Raw genomic sequence first — 17998 nt, 5'->3', positions numbered from 1 at the left:
AGGACCCCCAGCGTCTTCAGGGGCAGAGCTGAGGAAGAATGGCAGGATTAGCAGGAGCAGATGTTTCCCCGGGGCTCGGCACGGCCTGGCGCACTGCTAACACTCCCACGCTACCGATGAGGAAACCGAGGTCCAGCGAGCAGCCCCAGAGCCGGGATGGGCACTGACCCCTCTTCGCTGGCTGCCCCCCACCCCAGCTCCCCAGCCGTCCCCCGACTCACTTGAACCTCTCTGGAGTCAGGAAATTGAGCAGGTGGAAGAGCTCCTCCAGGTTGTTCTGAAGGGGGGTGCCCGTCAGCAGCAGCTTGTAATCGATCTTGTAGCTGTTCAAGACCCTAAAGAACTTGGGGAGGGGGGACAGGGGGCCTGTCAGGGGGCACCAGGCAGCCGGCCCATCCAGGGAGCACCGGAGCCAGCGGTCAGCACTTCCTACCTTGGACTGGTTGTTCTTGAGCCGGTGGGCCTCATCCACCACGAGGCAGGCCCACTCAATGGAGCCCAGGATGGCCTGGTCGATGGTGATGAGCTCGTAGGAGGTGAGCAGGACATGGAATTTGATCTGCACTTCTTTCTGGAGGGAGAGGGAGGCGTTTGGGAGGAGAGCTGGGAGAGCAGCAGATCAGGGTCTCCAGAGACGAAGGGGCGAGGAGGAGTGTGGACAGGACCCCCAGAGAGCCCAGGGAGCCCTGGGACTGAGAGGAAGACACAGGCCACTGAGCAAAGGGGTCAGCTGAGGCCCAGGAAGGGCTGAGAGAGGCAGAGGGGAGCCTGTAGGTGGCACCTGGGTGTGCAGCAGCCCTGCTCTTTTGGGCTAGACCTTGGTCAACGTAATTAACCTCCCCAAGCCTCAGTCGCCTCACCTGTAAAAAGGGAGCAATACTGTCTACAGGAGGAATGCCACAAGAATTAAAAGGGCAAGGCTGTTCCTCAAAAAATTACAAGTATTACGGAGAACAGTATGGAGATTGCTTAAAAACACTATAAAAATAGGGCTTCCCTGGTGGCGCAGGGGTTGGGAGTCCGCCTGCCGATGCAGGGGACGCAGGTTCGTGCCCCGGTCCGGGAGGATCCCACGTGCCGTGGGGTGGCTGGGCCCGTGAGCCATGGCCACTGAGCCTGCACGTCTGGAGCCTGTGCTCCGCAACGGGAGAGGCCACAACAGTGAGAGGCCTGCGTACCGCAAAAAAAAAAAAAAAAAACTATAAAAATAGAGCTACCACATGATCCAGCAATCCCACTCCTGGGCATATATCCAAAGAAAAGCATAATTCGAAAAGACACATGCACCCCAGTGTTCATTGCAGCTCTATTTACAAGAGCCAAGACATGGAAGCAACGTAAGTGTCCATCAACAGAGGAGTGGATAAAGAAGATGTGGTACATACATACAATGGAATATTACTCAGCCATAAAAAATGAAACAATGCCATTCACAGCAACATGGACAGACCTAGAGATTGTCACACTGAGTGAAGTGAGTCAGACAGAGACAAGTATCACATGATATCGCTTACGTGTGGAATCTCAAAAAATGGTGCAAATGAACCTTTGTTACAAGAGAGAAACAGAGTCACAGATGTAGAAAACAGACTTATGGTTATGGGGAAAAACGGGGAGGGATAAATTGGGAGACTGGGATTGACATATACACACTACTATATATGAAATAGATGACTAATAAGGACCTGCTGTAGAGCACAGGGAACTCTACTCAATACTCTGTAATGACCTATATGGGAAAAAGATCTAAAAAAGAATGGATATATGTATGTGGATAACTGAGTCACTTTGCTGTACACCTGAAACGAAGACAACATTGTAAATCAACTATACGCCAATAAAATTTTTAAAAAATAATATAAAAACAAAAACAAACAAACAAACAAAACTACACATAGAATTGCCATGCGATCCAGCATTTCCAATTCTGGTTATAGACCCAGAAGAAGTGAAAGCAGGGACTTGAATGAATATTTCTGCACACCTATGTTCATAGCATTATTCACAAGAACCAAAAGGTAGAAACACTCAAGTGTCCACAGGCAGATGAATGGATAAACAAAAGGTGGTCTATTCACATGATGGAATGTTATCCTCTTAAAAAGGAAAGAAATCCTGACACATGCTACAACGTGCTGAGTGAAATGAGCCAGACACAAAAGGACAAATACTGTATGATTCCACTTACATGAAGTACCAAGAATAATCAAATTCAGAGACCAAAAGTAGGAGGTTGCCAGGGGCTGGTGGAAGTTAGTGTTTAATGGGGACAGAGTTTCAGTTTTACAAGATGAGCAGCTCTGGAGATGGGAGTGATGGCTGCACAGCAGTATAAATGTCTTTGATGTCCACGAACCGTACTTGTAAAAATGGTTAAGATGATACACTTTAAGTTATGTGTATTTTCCTACAATTTTAAAAAATAAAGTAAATTGAAAAGCTGAGGGCTTCCCTGGTGGCACAGTGGTAGAGAATCTGCCTGCTAATGCAGGGAACACGGGTTCGAGCCCTGGTCTGGGAGGATCCCACACGCCGCGGAGCAACTAGGCCCGTGAGCCACAACTACTGAGCCTGTGCGTCTGGAGCCTGTGCTCCGCAACAAGAGAGACCGCGATAGTGAGAGGCCCGCGCACCGCGATGAAGAGTGGCCCCCCCCTTGCCACAACTAGAGAAAGCCCTCGCACAGAAACAAAGACCCAACACAGCAAAAATTAATTAATTAATTAATAAACTCCTACCCCCAACATCTTCTTTAAAAAAAAAAAAAAAAAAGCTGAGTCAGCAAAGCACCCAGCCCATCTCAGGACCCCAGGGTGAGCTCAGAAGTTGTTTCTGTGACTGACAGGCCCACAGGCCCATCCCTCTGGAATCACTGAGTCGTTCCCTCATTCAACAAATAGTTATTGAGAATTCCCTGGCGGTTCAGCAGTTAGAACTCAGTGCTTTCACTGCCATAGCCCGGGGTTCAATCTCTGGTCAGGGAACTAAGATTCCCACAAGCCGCGCGGCGCAGCCAAAAAAAACAAACCCACACAAATAGTTACTGAGCATCTCCTGGGGCCACGACCATCCCCCAGACGAGGGAGAGAGCTGAGGTGAGGAACCTTGGGGAGGCTGGAGGTGATCCGCCAGCCCCCAGCACTGCAGGTAGCGTGTGAGAGCGCCAAGACTGCCTGAGTGCCCCCGCGTGCCAGGCGCAGGAAGTACTGAGTGCTTTGTGTCCTCGATTCTCAGGGTGCAGCCTGAGAATCAGAAGCATGCACATCATCTGGGACTCTGTCAGGCCCCACCTCAGAGCTGCGGGATCAGAACCTGCCCTTCAACAAGGCCCCTGCTGACCCGGGGGCACAGGGAAGTCTGAGCAGCCCCGTCTAATGCTTATTCATTCGACCCTCCACAACTCTAGACTGGGTCTGTTATCTCCATTTTGCTGAGAAGATTCTGAAGCACAGAGAGGCTAAGTGACTTGCCAGAGGTCACACAGCTGGTGGACTGGGTTGAATCGTGTCCCCTCAAGATCCATGTCCACCCAAAACCTCAGAATATGACCTTTTTTGGAGCTAGGGTCTTTGCAGGTGTAATTAGTTAAAATGAGCTCATCCTGGATTACGGTGGGTGTCTTTATAAGAAAAGGAGACACAGACACACGGGAGACGGCCACATGACAACAGAGGCAGAAACCCAAGTGATACAGCTGCAAACCAAGGACTGCCAAGGAACGCCTGCAGCAACCAGATGCTGGAAGAGGCGTGGAAGGGTCCTCCCTCCCCCAGAGCTTCAGGGGCAGCAGGACCCCGCCAACAGCTGGATCTCGGATTCCTGGCCTCCAGAACGGCAAGAGGATAAATTCTGTTGCTGTTTTCAGCCCCACCGCCACCCTGTTTATGGTTCTCTGCCCCAGGACATGGATACAGCAGGTAACTCTGCCTCAAGAGAAGCTCCGTGCCAGCTACTACCTACCTCCACCAGGGCCCAAGAGAAGAGACCCCAGATGGACTGCAGGGCCCCTGCGGCCCCCAGGGCAGACTGGGCACCTGTGCAGGGTCCCCGGGGTCAGGAGTACTCACCTTCATCCGGAACACCTTCTTCCCACTCCGAATGGCATTGTCCTCAAACGAAAACTCGTTCTCCCGGATCACAGAGCGGCTCTCCTTGTCCCCCGTGTAGGTGACCACGTAGAAGTCAGGCGCCCACATCTCAAACTCACGTTCCCAGTTGATGATGGTGGACAGGGGCGCACTGACCAGGTAGGGCCCCTTGGAGTGGCCCTGGGGAGGGAGACGGACGCGCTGAGGCTGCCGGCCCACAGCCAGCACCGGCTACCCCTCCCCAGCCGCCCAGCCTGGGCCTCAAACCTCCTTGTACAGGGAGTAGAGGAAGACGATGGTCTGCACTGTCTTGCCCAGACCCATCTCATCGGCCAGGATGGTGTCGGTGCCCTGGGCCCAGGAAAAGCGCAGCCAGTTAAGGCCCTCCAGCTGGTACGGGTGCAGTGTGCCGCCCGTGGAGTCGATGTACCACGGCTGCTTGTCAAACTTGACCGTGGGCTGCAAGGAGGCAGAGGTTCAGACGTACCCTGGATCCTGGGCCACCAGGGCCCACCCCCCAGGCCTTTGCACATGCAGTTCCTTATGATTGGAGTACTCTTCCCACTCCTCTCATCCCTGCTAACTTATTCATCCTTCAGGTCACAGCTGGAATGCCTCTTCCTCCAGGAAGTCCTCCCTGACTCCTGGCCCGGCTTAGGTGTTCCCACCACGTCCTCCCTTGTCGACCCTATACTTCTCCTATCAGGGCAGTTTACCAAGTGTTGGATTCTCTGACTTTAAGCCCAGCTTGTGGTCACCATACTGGTGACCTGCTCCTCTGAGTCCCATACAGTGACCAGGACACAGTGAAAACTTAGGCAACATTTGTTGGATGCATGCCCAGGGTGCCTGATCCCGAACATCACCTCTTTTATCCTGCAGCTCGGGGCCACCTCCCCCATGAAGTCCTCCTGATGTATCAGACCCATTCACCTTTCCCTGGCATCCCACAGTCTCAAGCCGATCCCCCACTTCTGTGTGTACCCGCCACGGGCCCTTGGAGGATGAGCACTTCGTGAAACAGGGGGCAGGGCCTTGTTCCCCCAGGGCCAGCCCAGGGCCAGGTGCTAGCAGACACCCAGAGAAGTTTGCTAAATGAATAATAGTCAACCTTCCACTCCCCGATGGGCTCAAAGCTCCGGGGCAAGTTGTGGGTCTCCTGCCCCTGAACAGATACGAATGGTGTGTAATTAGCAAATCAGCAGTTATGTTCCTGAAGTAGGAAACACACTTTTTGATTTAAGTGCTTGGAATCAGCTCAACTAAAGGAATGCAATTTCATGAGCTGCGCTGAGTAGAGGCTATCTGCTCCACTGTGCACTGGTGACCCATCCTTCAAATCACTCTGTCCCCCAGGAGCTGCTGCTCTGCATGAGGCTGGGGGACCCAGACCCCAGGGTGTGAGCCCTCCCCTGCGGGGAAGGGCTGGGTCCTGTCACCCTTGTCCCTGACTGAGCCGCAGAGCCCCCTCCCGCGCAGGTGCGGCTCCGTGTGCATAGACCCGCAGTACGAGTTCTCCGGAGACCTCCGGAGACCATACTCTCCTCCATGGCCAAGCCTCAGTGGACCCCCTGGCAACCCCACCCCGGGGTCCCTCCCCGCTCACATCCACGATGGGCGTGTCCGGGGGCTTCTCCTGTTTGTCGTCCTTCAGCTTCTTGCCCTTCTTGACCAGCCTCTTGGGCAGCCTGGCGTCCTCCCCCAGCATCAATTCCCTGGGAAAGAGCACGGGATGATGAGAGCAGAGCTCAGGCCGGTGGGGGGTGGGAGGCCCCGCCCAGGGGCCCCACCGTGGCCCACCTGTGGCCCCAGTAGGCCTGCTTCAGGTTGTCGTAGTAGGGGATGTCAATGTCGTCAATCTCCCAGGTGCACTGGTCGTAGGGCAGATCTTTCCACTTGATCAGGTAATGCACATCCCCCTTTTTGTCGAAGCTGCAACATGGTAAACAGATGGAGGAGGGGCGGGTCACCCGGGCAAGAGTCCACGGAGGGCACCTCACAGGATGCAAAGCTTCTCACCCCCGCGGTCCCCTGGGAGCCCCAGCCAGGAGGGCGGCACCAGGCAGGGACTCCAGAGAGGTGAGACAGCTTGGCCAAGGCCACACAGCTAGTGAGAGGGAGGGAGGAGGGAACGGGTTGAGTGGCAGAGCAGAGGGACATCTGGGAGGCCACGCTAATGGGGGAGCACAGAACCAGCATCCACTCCATCCTCGGTGACTGTGAATCCCATTCAGTCATGAGGATCCCCCCGGAATTCTCAATTACTGAGTCAGATGGCTCTCCCCTGACCACAGACCTTCGTTTTCTCGCTTAAAAACTCCCAAAGAGGGGGCTTCCCTGGTGGCGCAGTGGTTGAGAGCCCGCCTGCCAATGCAGGGGACACAGGTTCATGCCCCGGTCCGGGAAGATCCCACATGCCGTGGAGCGGCTGGGCCCGTGAGCCATGGCCGCTGAGCCTGCGCGTCCGGAGGCTGTGCTCCGGAACGGGAGAAGCCACAACAGTGAGAGGCCTGTGTACGGTGTTAAAAAAAAAAAAAAAAAAACTCCCAAAGAGGGACTTCCCTGGCGGTCCAGTGGTTAAGACTCGGAGCTTCCACCGCAGGGGGTACGGGTTCCATCCCTGGTCGGGGAACTAAGATCCCGCATGCCACACGGAGTGGCCAAAAGAAAAAAGAAAAAACCTCCCAAGGACTGGAGGGGTGCCCATCCCGGTCTGGGGCCAATCCCTGCAAAGTAGAGACAAATGTAATTCTTGCAGGTGGGATGCCCTCTCCCAAAGACCCCCGGGGACACAGGGACCTGATGGCCCAGCCAGCAGCCCAGAGGGGTTGCTGCAGAGAAGCACCTTGCACTGCAGCTTGAATATGGCTCCTGGGAGGGGCCTGGGGCCTCCCACCCAACCTGAGTGCACTGGGCAACCGAGCCAGGGCAGCGCTGCAGGGCCAGGGGTGCCACGGCTAGCCTGGGGGCCATGGACAGAAAGACCAATCCCCAGTCACCATGGAAACCGATGGATTTTTTTTTTTTTTTCAATAAATGATTGGTTATTACTCAGACTCCATTCAGGTAATACATTTGGAGGAAATTCACCTACCCCGCTTTGAAGGCAGGGAGAAAACTTGCCACTTTTGTTTTGAACATGCAATTTAACAAAGGTAAAAAAATTGTGGATCAGTTCAACGGGGGGGCTCAGGTCACAGTGAGGAGGGCTGGGGATGGGAGGATGAGGTATTTCATAGTTGTGGGGGTACTTTTTCAAATTCCCCTGGCCCATCTTCCTGACGGCCATGCTAGCAGGTGCTGGCACACTCCTTGAACCCCCGTGGCAGCCCTGTGGGGTGGGTACTCTCATTATCCCATTTCACATGAGAAACACAGAAGCACAGAGCCCGGAAAATGGGAGCGAGGGCTGAAATCCGAGTGACAGGATTAGGTTCTTAAACTCTGCTCTACCCAACTCCTGCCTTCGGGACGCCTGTGGTCTGCTGGATCCCAAGTCCCCCCCGAGGCAGAGCCTCCGTGGGCCCCACCCTGAGCCCACCTGTCAGCCACCGCCTGTTCTCAAGCACCTGAGCTCAAGAATGAGCAAGAGGGGCTTCCCTGGTGGCGCAGTGGTTAAGAATCCGCCTGCCAACGCAGGGGACACAGGTTCGAGCCCTGGTCCGGGAAGATCCCACATGCCACGGAGCAACCAAGCCCGTGCGCCACAACTACTGAGCCTGTGAGTCACAACTACTGAAGCCCGCGCACCTAGAGCCCGTGCTCTGCAACAAGAGAAGTGGCAGAGCAGAGGGACATCTGGGAGGCCACGCACCACAACGAAGAGCAGTCCCCGCTCACGGCAACTAGAGAAAGCCCACATGCAACAACAAAGACCCCAAATAAATAAAAAAATAAATAAATAAAATTAATTAATTTTAAAAAATTAATTAAAAAAAAAAAAGAATGAGCAAAACCTCCCACCTCCCCACCAAACCAAAGCCACTCTTGCAGTCCGGGGCCCCCCTGCCTTGGTGTCTGCGTCTGGCCTCTGCAGCCTCTGACCACTGTCACCTGGGCAATTTCACACTGCTCAACAAAGAGCTGTTGCAGGGGCACTGGGGTTTGGAACAGTGGCTAAGAAAGCAAGTCCTGCCGTCAGAAAAGCACTGGGTTCAAATCCCAGCACCCCTGCCTCTTGGCTGTGTGACTCTGGGCAAGTGACTTAACCGTGCTGGCATCCATAAACACGAAGGCGGAAATAAAACACCTACCTCTTGGTAGATGGCACTCGGTGGTGTCAGCCGTGTTATAAAGGAGCAGCAAGCATGTACTCACCCCACAGCTCAGGCCCACCCTGGTCCCCAGGACCTTCCGGCAGGTATCAAGCACTGACGTCAGCAGACACCCAGGAGCACAAGGGTCCCGACCCCCCAAGTGTCCCATCTACAGCTTCCACTGGCCGTTCGTCAAGTTGCCCCTTTAGACATATGACTTAGGAACTGCTCTCCTACCATGAGTGACACGCATGCACATGCAAGTTTACACATGTGTGCATCCATGTACCCAGCTGCATGAAGACCCCTCCAGCTGGACAGTCAAATCGCCGACAGTGGGGCCCCTTCACCTACCACACCCACGCGTGGTCCTGAGCCCATTTAACAGGCTGAAGGGCCCGGTGTGTCCCAGACCTGCAGGCACCCACCTCCAGCGAGGTTCAGGGCCCCACCCGCCGAGCACACACCTGTGGTTCAGGATGCGGTGGATCATCATCCACTCCGGCTTGATGCCATAGCGGTAGAAGCGCTCCTCCATCTTGGCATAGAGGGGGTCTTTGTTCTTCCTTTTCTCGCTCTTGCCATCCTCATCGCCAGAGCCATAGTCAAAGGGCGGTGGCTCGTCCATGTCGTTCTTTCTTTGGTAGTTGCGATACATCACCGTGTGGTAGAGCTCCAGCTGCTCGCAAAGGGCGCAGAGGTTACAGGAGGGAGATGGGCCATGACCCCCCCCATGTCCCCCAACCCAGCTCCCCCAGCCCCCAGCCTGGGTCCCAAGCAGGACAATCCTCACCTTCCGCCTCCCCCTCCCCAACTCCCAACAATGCCCCTCACTCAGGGAGCTGGCCAGGGCCTTTAGGTCCTGAGCACAGCCATACCTGCCCAGGTGCCTCACCTGTAGCTCCTTCACCCAGGAGCAGTGCCAGTAGGAGAGCCCAGCCCACTTGACAAAGAACTCTCTCTCGGGGATGCCCTCTAGGGGCTTGGGTGGCGGAACACCAGGCTCTACGTCGGACCCCGGCAGCCCCACCATGAAGGGGGCTGGGGGCTCTGTCCACCTCCAATGCAGGATCCGCTGGACTTTGCCCTTCAGCGGGGGACACTGTGGACAGAGGAGGGTCCCCAAGTTCAGGGCTTAGCTGCAGGGCCCCACCCCGAGGCTCCCTCCAACAAGCTGTACTGCTCCAAGTCAGACAGCACCACAGTGACTCCAAGACACCACTCTGTCCTCAGGAGACCACCCACGCCGTGCACGCTGATGAGACGATACGGGTCTGCACACACACGCGTGCACACACACATACACACGCATAACGGAAGCCCATATGCACACAGGTAACCGAGGGCTGGCAAGGCACAGCCCAGGATCCACAGGGTGGGGGACCCAGCACTAGGGGTGGGCTGGGGACAACTCGGAGCACGGTGGCCTTCAACTGCCTACGGTGAATGGGGGGAGAGGGGCGGGTGTTCTCCCCTCCCCGCAGAAACTGAGGCCCCAGCCCCAGAGGCCTCCTACCCTCTCGCCACCCCCAGCCCTGTGACAAGAGCCAGGTCCAGTCTGAGTCTGAGTGGACAGTTCAGCCTTATGTGGCCTTGGGCAAGCCACTTTACCTCCCTGAGCCTCAGTTTTCTCATCTAAAAATGGGAATAACACAAGGCCTGGTACTGGAAAACTCAGTAAGCGTTAGAGAGATGCCCGGTAAACGGTGGCTATGGTGGGCCGTAGTGGGATTATCACCACTGCTTTTCTCTTCTCATAGCGGCTGTTTCCAGAAAGTGTGAAGGGGATTGCAAGCAGAGCAGGCCAGGGTGAGGCGGTGGCCGGGACTCGGGGCAGATGGGAGGGGGCTTGGGACTGAGCCCCGGCGGGGCGGTGGCGGGGGGTGCGCAGGGCCTTGCCGGGGGAGGGGCCTGGTCGTGATGGGCGGGGCCTTGCCGGGGGCGGGGCGTTCGGCGCGGGCCGGCGTAACACTCACAGTACAGCGCGGGCAGAGCCATTCACCGTTTGGGATCTCGGGCAGCGGCGGGTTGAGGCAGTGCAGGTGGTAGGAGGAGGGGCAGGCGTCGCAGCAGAGCAGCTCGCCGCCGTCCTTGCACACGCGACAGAACTCCATGTGGTCGTCCTCCTCTTCCTCGCAGCCGCCCTCCTCCTCGTCGTCGTCGTCGTCCTTCGGCTCCCACTGGATCCCCTCCTTCTCCTGGAGGGGGGGAGTCCAGGTGGAGGCACCCTGGACCAGGACCCCACCTCCACCAGGGAGCGACTCCCTCCCTCCCACTCGCACTTCCCCATGTTCTGCCCCAGAAGACCGTGCAGGAGTCCGGAAGCCAGGCACAGACAAAATCCCGCCCCAGCGCGTCTGCCAAGGGCTTACACAGTGGGGACAGCTCCACTTGCCCTCGGGAGCTTTCTCCAGCTCTGGGTCCAGGCAGACGAGGTGGTAGGCCCTCGGGCAGGTGTCGCACAGGATGATCTCCCCACCCTGCTGGCACACCTCACAGTAGTCCTGGTGGTCCGTCTCATAGCCATCACCGTCATCAACTGCGGAGGGGGCAGAGGCAGTCATGGAGGGCCTCGTTCCCACTCCCAGTGCACAGCCAATCTCCACCCCAGGCTGCCCTGGCGCATACTAGGCGCTCGATAGATGTTGGGTGGTGGATGGACAGACAGGGTCAACAGGAGGACTGAAAGAGTAAAGAGGTGAAGAGGTGGATGGAAGATGGATAAAAGGAAAGAAGGAAAGGGGAGGAGGGAGGAGGAAGGAAAGAAGAAAGATGGGTGAATGCATGGAAAGATGAATGGCTGGATGAATAAAGGCAAGGGAGGGAGTGAACGAGGATGGAGAGGGGGAACGAGGATGGGTAGGGGAATGGGGCTGAGGGGATACATGGGTAGAGGGTGGATGAGGTTAAGAAGCAACTCCTCCTGTGCCCCCCTCTGCCAGTGCAAATGCCCTGGGGTGGCTCACATCACGGGTCCCTAACGTATGCAGACTCACTTCGACAGGACCCCCTCTCCTAACCACAGAGGCCAGGGTGCTTGAGGAAGCACAGGGGAGCTGTCTGCTGAGGGGTGCCCTTCTCTGCTCCCCTAGGGGGCTCTGCATGCCCACATGCGCCGTGGTGGCCATGGGAACCGTGCAGACAAGACTCTTACTTCTCTTCTTCTGGCGCCTCCTCTTGCTCTTCCTCCCCATCAGGGCAGAACACTCCGAGCGCACGGAGGCGCTGTGGATGCTGGCACTGTCCAAGTCCGACCCCTCCCGCTGCTCCTCCTCACTCTGTGGAGGCAGCGGGGGGGGGGGGGGGGGGGGGGGGGGGGGCCCCCGGGCCCGCCCGGGGGGGCCCCCCCCCGGGCTCCGGGGGCGGGGGGGGGGGGGCACAGTGGAGGCTCCAGAGGCACAGTGCTGTCTGGCTCTGGTTCATCTCGTCCCTCCACCCAGCTAGAAAACCCTCAGCCCACCGGTCCAGCCTGATGGCCTTCCACCCTCCTCCCCAAGCCCTGCTCTCCAGCCCTCAGACCCTCCCCACACCTTCCACCTCCGGAACTCTCCCAGGCCCTGCCCTCCACCCTGCCAAACTCCTACACATCCCTCAAGGGGAAGCCCTAAGGACACCTCCCCCAAGGAGCCTTCCCAGATCTCTCCCTAATGAGACCTGTTGCACAGCCTTGTGCCAGGTCCGACCTGTCCCATCTGCCTGTCATTGGCTGTCTCCCAGCGCATGTGCCCAAACCCTTCCAGCCTGCGAGCAGCTCCTGAGCAGGGCCCACCGTGGTGGAGCAGAGGGCCTAGCACATTAGTTTGTGCTCAAAAGCTAAGCTGGGCTGGACCACCAGCTCCGGGCTGGACCATGCCTGCTGCTCCGTGCTCCCCTCCACAGCAGCTTAACTTGAGACCTGTCACTTGCCCCTACGAAGGGACAAAGAGATGGCTTCCATCTCTGCCCCTCTGCAGGGCTGGGTCAGGTGAGGGACACAGGTGCCCTGTAGGGGCAGGAGGGGGGTGAATGCCTCTACCCCCGGAGAAAGAGGGCTCAAAGGCTCAGACACGGACTTAGGGTCATTCCAAAGCTGGTGACAAAGCTGGCCCTGGGAGGGCAAGGGAGGGGCAGGGTTCCAGCCCAGCCCTATCCTGCCTACATGCCACCTTCCTGGGGCCTGCCCTCCCAGCAGACCTGGGCATCCAGGCGCCCCCCAGGACTCCCCCGCCTGCTGCCCAGATGGAGAGGCAGCTGGGGCGGAAGGAGCCAGGACTGAGCCCCCAGCTCAGCAAGGTGGGCAGGAGAGCTACCCACCCAGAGTTCAAGCTACACGGGGCCTTGGAAGGATCCAGGCTGAGCCCCTCACCAGTCAGGTGGGGAAACAGGCCCAGCAGGCCTGAATGTAGAATGGGAGAGTCTGGGGCGGGGGCGGGGGGATGGTGTGTACAAGACCTGCCCCCTGCCTGGCTCAGGAGAATGAACTGATAGCCCTGCTTTCCACGTCACCCAACCTTTGCATGTTACACACACACACACACGCACGCACGCACGCGCACGCACACACTCGCACTCACACACGCACACACACTCACACTCGCACTCACCGAGGAGCCTTTCTTCCTCTTGCTGCCAACCCCTCCGAAGCGGAACTTGAGCCCGGCCACCTTTCTCCCTTTGCCCTTTTTCTTCACATCCTTGGAGCCTTTGATCTTCTTCCTCACTCCAGGCCCTGAAAAGCACCAGTGGAATAACCAGTGCCCGCCATGGCTCACTCACTCACCGCCATGCTTTCACTCAGCCTTGAGAACCCGCTTTAAGGAAAGGATGGTTTCTGCCGTTGCCCCTTCTCAGATGAGAAGACTGAGGCTCGGAAAGGTGACGTCCTTGCTAAAGTTGCACAGTAGAGGGGGAAGCCAGAGAATAACCCTGGCCCAGTCCCTGCTCTGGCCGCTGTGCTGCCATCTTAGGAACAGCCCTGTCCCATCCCTCTCCCCAGAAAGGAGCTGTCCCCAGTGCAGCCACCAGCCCCCAGGGCCACTAAGGGCACACCGACCCACCTGCGGACCATACCTAGGCCCTGGAGGGATGTGCTAGGGCAAGAAGCCCTTTCCCCAGCTGCCAGCCTCCGGGTTGTCTGCCATACCCCACACACCGGCACCACTCAAGACCGCCCTCACCTCTGCCAATCATCCCCAGGAAATGCTGGCTCCCAGGTGGCCAGCAGGGGTGAGGTTGTTTTTATGGAACTGGTCACAGGACAATTAGTCACCTGGGGAGTAATGACCCCCCCCCAGCAGCCTCTCCCACCAGGCCGAGCAGGGCAAGTGGGGGCCTAAAGGCAGATGGCCTCGCCCCAGGCCCTCCTCCACCCACATCACACACAGAGAGCTGGGTCTGGGAACCCAGCTGTAACCTCAGTGGCGCCACGGAAAATCTATTTCAATTTTTCAGGCTCTGAATAGGCAGCTCAGGGAATCGATAGCTCAGCAGCTGGAGCCCGACAGGAAATGAGAAAGAAGCCTGGCTGTGCAGACAGCAAGGGAGGTGAGCGGAAGCAGTCTCTAAAGCCCACGTCACTCACCCACCGGGGCCCCCTGTGGGACCTGCTAAAGGGAGGCATTATCCCAGAAACCAAAGCTCCTTGGGGCAGAAACAAGGGGTCCCCAGCGTCCGCTCTGCCCCCCATCAAAACCCAGGTCAGGGGACTTCCTTGGTGGCGCAGTGGTTAGGAATCCGCCTGCCAATGCGGGGGACATGGGGTCGATCCCTGGTCCGGGAAGATCCCACATGCCGCGGAGACACTAAGCCTGTGCGCCACAACTCCTGAGCCTGCGCTCTAGAGCCCACGAGCCACAACTACCGAGCCCGCGTGCCACAACTACTGAAGCCCATGCACCTAGAGCCCGTGCTCCGCAACAAGAGAAGCCACTGCAATAAGAAGCCCACACACCGCAACAAAGAGTAGACCCCGCTCGCCGCAACGAGAGAAAGCCCACGTGCAGCAACAAAGACCCAACGCAGCCAAAAAAACCCAGGTCAGGGCACCCAGGAAGGTGAGCTGCAGGCAACATCACCACTCAGAGCCCCGGGGAGATCAATGTCCCTACTCCCAGTGGGGCCGTAAATCCTCCATCCGGGGAAGAAAGGTCCCTCCCCTAGAACTTCAAGTTGCAGAGAGCCTCTGCTGTCCCTATTCTCCCCACCCAGACACCACCACAGAGTCTGATTTTGTATCTGGACCTCCTTCCTGGCCTCCCTGGGAAGGCGGCCCTGTCCACGCCCACGCCCATGTACATCTGTTACCCCGAGGGCCGGGTGCTCAGAAGAGAGCGATCCACGGGTCACCTTGGGACCCCTGCCCCCTGGGAATGGTGCAGGCTCAAACCCAAGAGCCCCCTAACTCCCAGTAGCACGGGTCACACCTCTGTCCCCTCCTCCACACCTGGGAAAACTCCCAAAGCTCTGAGCCCACCGCCTCCTCCACTTCGCCACCAGCCCCAAGAGAGAGGCAGGACAGATGCCACAACACAGCTGAGGAAGGGTGGGTGGGTCCAAGGTCAACCAAGGCACTGGGTCCTTGATAGAGACCGGCCCGTTTGTCCCAGACTGTAGGGCCTGGGGGTCCTCTGCCAGCAGGACTGGGTGCAGCCTTACCCTTGCCCTCCTTGGTCTTGGCCTTGCGGACGGGCACAGGCTGGGGTGCCTGCTGGGGGCTGATGGCCAGTGGAGGCGCGACGGTGACCGTCTCCACGGCCGCGGCCACCGCCGCTGCAGCTGCCGCCGCCGAGCTGCCCTTAAAGGGGTTGTTGGCGCTGAACTCTCGCCACTTGGCGCCCAGGACGGTCATCATTTTGGACATGGGGATCTTCGGGTTCTTCTTGGCGATGAGTGGCCTGCGTGGGGGGAGAGGCAGGAGGGTGAGGACAGCCCCATGGAAGGGATGAGACCCCCATGTGACCCCCCGCAGGGCCCACCCTTCTTCTCCCAAGTCCCACACCTGGCATATACAGCAAACTGGGAAAACTGGGCAGAAAGGAGGGCAGGGAAGAGGACCAAGACAGAGACAGCAGTCCACCCCCAAGGCTCCCGATTCCCTGTTTATGTGGCCGGTGATCTTCTAATTGGGTTTTCAGACCCTGTAAGACCCGAGGGGCCAGAGGCAGGGGTCCAGTCCCATTTCTTTTAGAGCTAAGTGTGGCCACGGGGGCTTAAGACCCCTGGGAATGACTGGGGTTGCCATCCCTGGGGGTAGGACCAGCGAGGGAAAGCAGGACCACCTGTTGAGATGGAAGGGTCCTGCCTGCCCCTCCTGCCAGCTCTGCCCAGGGTCAATGTCAGCCTGGAAGCCCACCCCAGGAGCCCGGGGCCCTGCCCCTCTGGCCGCCCCACTTGCTGAGCCCGGGGGAGGCAGGCCTCGAGGGCAGTCTCCGTGGGTGCCCCACCTGAGGAACTGGCTGAAGGCCTTGTAGTTGGTGAGTGTGTGATAGTCGGCCTCCGAGAACGGGTAGTCCACGTCGTCCAGGCCCCACTCGGCCATGAGCTGCCCCGAGGACTTGGGCTCCTACGGACACACAGGCCGGAGGGGGAATGAGAGGTGGGGGTCCTTTTACCCTGAACCCCCCACCAGGGCCCCACCCAGGGCGCCTCGGAAAAGCAGGGGGATTATGTCAGCAACTTAACGAGGGCAGTTCTCACCCACCACTGAAAACATCCTACGGCATCTCAGGCCGCCAGCCCCTTGATCAGTGGGAACGGCCCAGATGCCAGCTCATGATGGGGTGCGGGCCACACGCCTGGGGGGCTAATGCGGGGGTTTGGGGGGAAGCCATGTGCATGTCCAGGGCAGGAATAATATCAGGACTCACTCTGTCCACCCCAGGAGATCACCTAGTACAGTCACACTTGGACCTCGTGAAAGGGCAGGTCACTGCGGGTTCGGGGACCAGGAAGGTGTGCCCTGGTCAGGGCAGTGGCCCAGCTCAGGGCAGAGCCCAGAGAGGGTCCCTCGGCTCCTGCTTCACTCTCCAGATGGGGCACCGAAGCCCAGGGAGGTGTGCGAGCTCCCAAGGGCACAAAGACAGCCAGCCAGCCCAGGCGTCAGGTCACAAAGCAGACCCCGGATGGCTGGGAAGGGAGGGGTGGGCGGTGGTGCTGGCTATGAGATTGGAACCTGCTGGACAGAGGCAGGCTCCAATCCTGGCTCTGCCACATACTAGCAGTGAGAGGTGGACAAGCTACTTCATCTCTCTATGCCTCAGTTTCCCCATCTGTAAAATGGGGATAACAGCACCTACGTCACAGGAGGGACGGAGTTAGCACAGGTGCTTGGAACAGGGCCCTCACCCCGATTTCCCATTTGCTCCAGGCAGCCCTGAGCTGTGCCAGCCCCACCCACAGATCCATTCCACCAATCAGCACACGCCATCCCAGGCCACAGTCACTGATCCAGGTGGGCATGTGACTCAACCGGTCCAGGCAGGGGCACCCCTGGGTCTCCTGTGCGGACAGCTAGGACACAAGCCAGCTTTCCCTCCTGCTGGATGGGGCAGGGGGTGTCCACGAAGCCCTGCACTGCTGCTACACACATTCCCAGCCACGAGGGTGCCTGGCCTGAACCCAAAGCTGACCCTCCAAAGGCAAAGAAACAGGGCCCTGGATGACACCACTGGGTCCCCCTAGCTGGAAGCCCCCTTGCCTCTCAACTCTTAGGGCTGCTGATCCAACACCCCTTTTACTGCCTAAGCCCCTCAGAGTTGGGCTGTCTGCTCCAGCAAGGGAAGGCCACCCGGGCAGAACACACGGCCTCCCTCGGCCCCAAGGGACCCGCTTCCTGACCTCCTGTTCTCTGTGGCAGTTCAGAGGTGCGCCCACGTGGGGTCCCCTCCCTTGGCCAACCTGCTCCTGACACACACCAGTCCTGGAGGTTCCCACCACGAAGCAGAGCAGCAAGTGAGCGATGACATTATTACAGGACGACCCTGAATCACTCCTGTAAGTTCATCTTCCAAATCTGTCAGCTTCTCGGCTGTCATCAGTCACAGGTGACTCATAACACACCTGCCAACTAACGAGCTCCCTCCGGGTGTTGGGACACCGCCAGCACTTCCCAACTTCAGTCGACAGTCACCACCTCTGCCTCACCCAGCAGCCACCGTACTAACATTTGCGTACTAACATTTACAGAGCACTTAGCTTCAAATCCACGGCCAGCCCAAACTGAGCCTCATCAAAGATCGAAGGCAGCAGGAGGTTCCCGGATGAGGTGCTGTCATCTGCCATCTGCCCCTGCCCGACCCAGAGACCCAGGACCCAGAGCCCATCTGCCGTCCTACCCTCGGCCCCTCCCCCCCCCACCGCAAGGAGCGGCCTTGACATTCCAGGGGCCACATCATGCCCCACTTTCACCGGGAAGAGGCTTCTCCCCAGGGGAGAGCTGCAGGCCCATCGCTATAGCTTCCATGACTCTCGTTCCCTGGGACACTCTCCTGGGTGCCCACGTGGGATGAATTTTGGAACACGTGCTAAGGCCCCCTTCCACCATAAGCGGAGCTGTCCAGCCACTTCTTAGCGAAAGCTCCGTTTGTTTTATTCTCCCAAACTGCTCCGACCAAGAGGTTCCTGACACCAAACTTGAGTTCAGACCATCGGTCTCCTCAGAAACGGCTGACCGCTCAA

At 58.1% G+C, this 17998-nt stretch overlaps 1 protein-coding gene across 1 annotated transcript in view; it reads right to left on the bottom strand.

Annotated features, from left to right (window-relative positions):
* CHD5 (chromodomain helicase DNA binding protein 5) overlaps positions 1-17998 on the bottom strand; it is a 61865-nt gene that overhangs the window by 25183 nt on the left and 18684 nt on the right. Inside the window, exons 4-17 of the mRNA XM_029228865.1 lie at positions 15766-15884; positions 14978-15216; positions 12928-13052; positions 11499-11622; positions 10717-10883; positions 10321-10542; positions 9240-9446; positions 8812-9023; positions 5889-6020; positions 5695-5803; positions 4356-4547; positions 4068-4268; positions 434-571; positions 222-343 (exon numbers count right to left, since the gene is read on the bottom strand). Of these exons, the coding sequence (XP_029084698.1) occupies positions 222-343; positions 434-571; positions 4068-4268; positions 4356-4547; positions 5695-5803; positions 5889-6020; positions 8812-9023; positions 9240-9446; positions 10321-10542; positions 10717-10883; positions 11499-11622; positions 12928-13052; positions 14978-15216; positions 15766-15884 (2309 nt within the window). The remainder of the gene's footprint in view (positions 1-221; positions 344-433; positions 572-4067; positions 4269-4355; positions 4548-5694; positions 5804-5888; positions 6021-8811; positions 9024-9239; positions 9447-10320; positions 10543-10716; positions 10884-11498; positions 11623-12927; positions 13053-14977; positions 15217-15765; positions 15885-17998) is intronic.

This window comes from Monodon monoceros, unplaced genomic scaffold, assembly GCF_005190385.1.
Source record: "Monodon monoceros isolate NGI ecotype Baffin Bay Population unplaced genomic scaffold, NGI_Narwhal_1 Super_Scaffold_18, whole genome shotgun sequence".
NCBI classification, from domain to species: domain Eukaryota; kingdom Metazoa; phylum Chordata; class Mammalia; order Artiodactyla; family Monodontidae; genus Monodon; species Monodon monoceros.
Note: the sequence above shows the minus strand (reverse complement) of the source record. Positions and strands in the feature narration are given on the sequence as shown.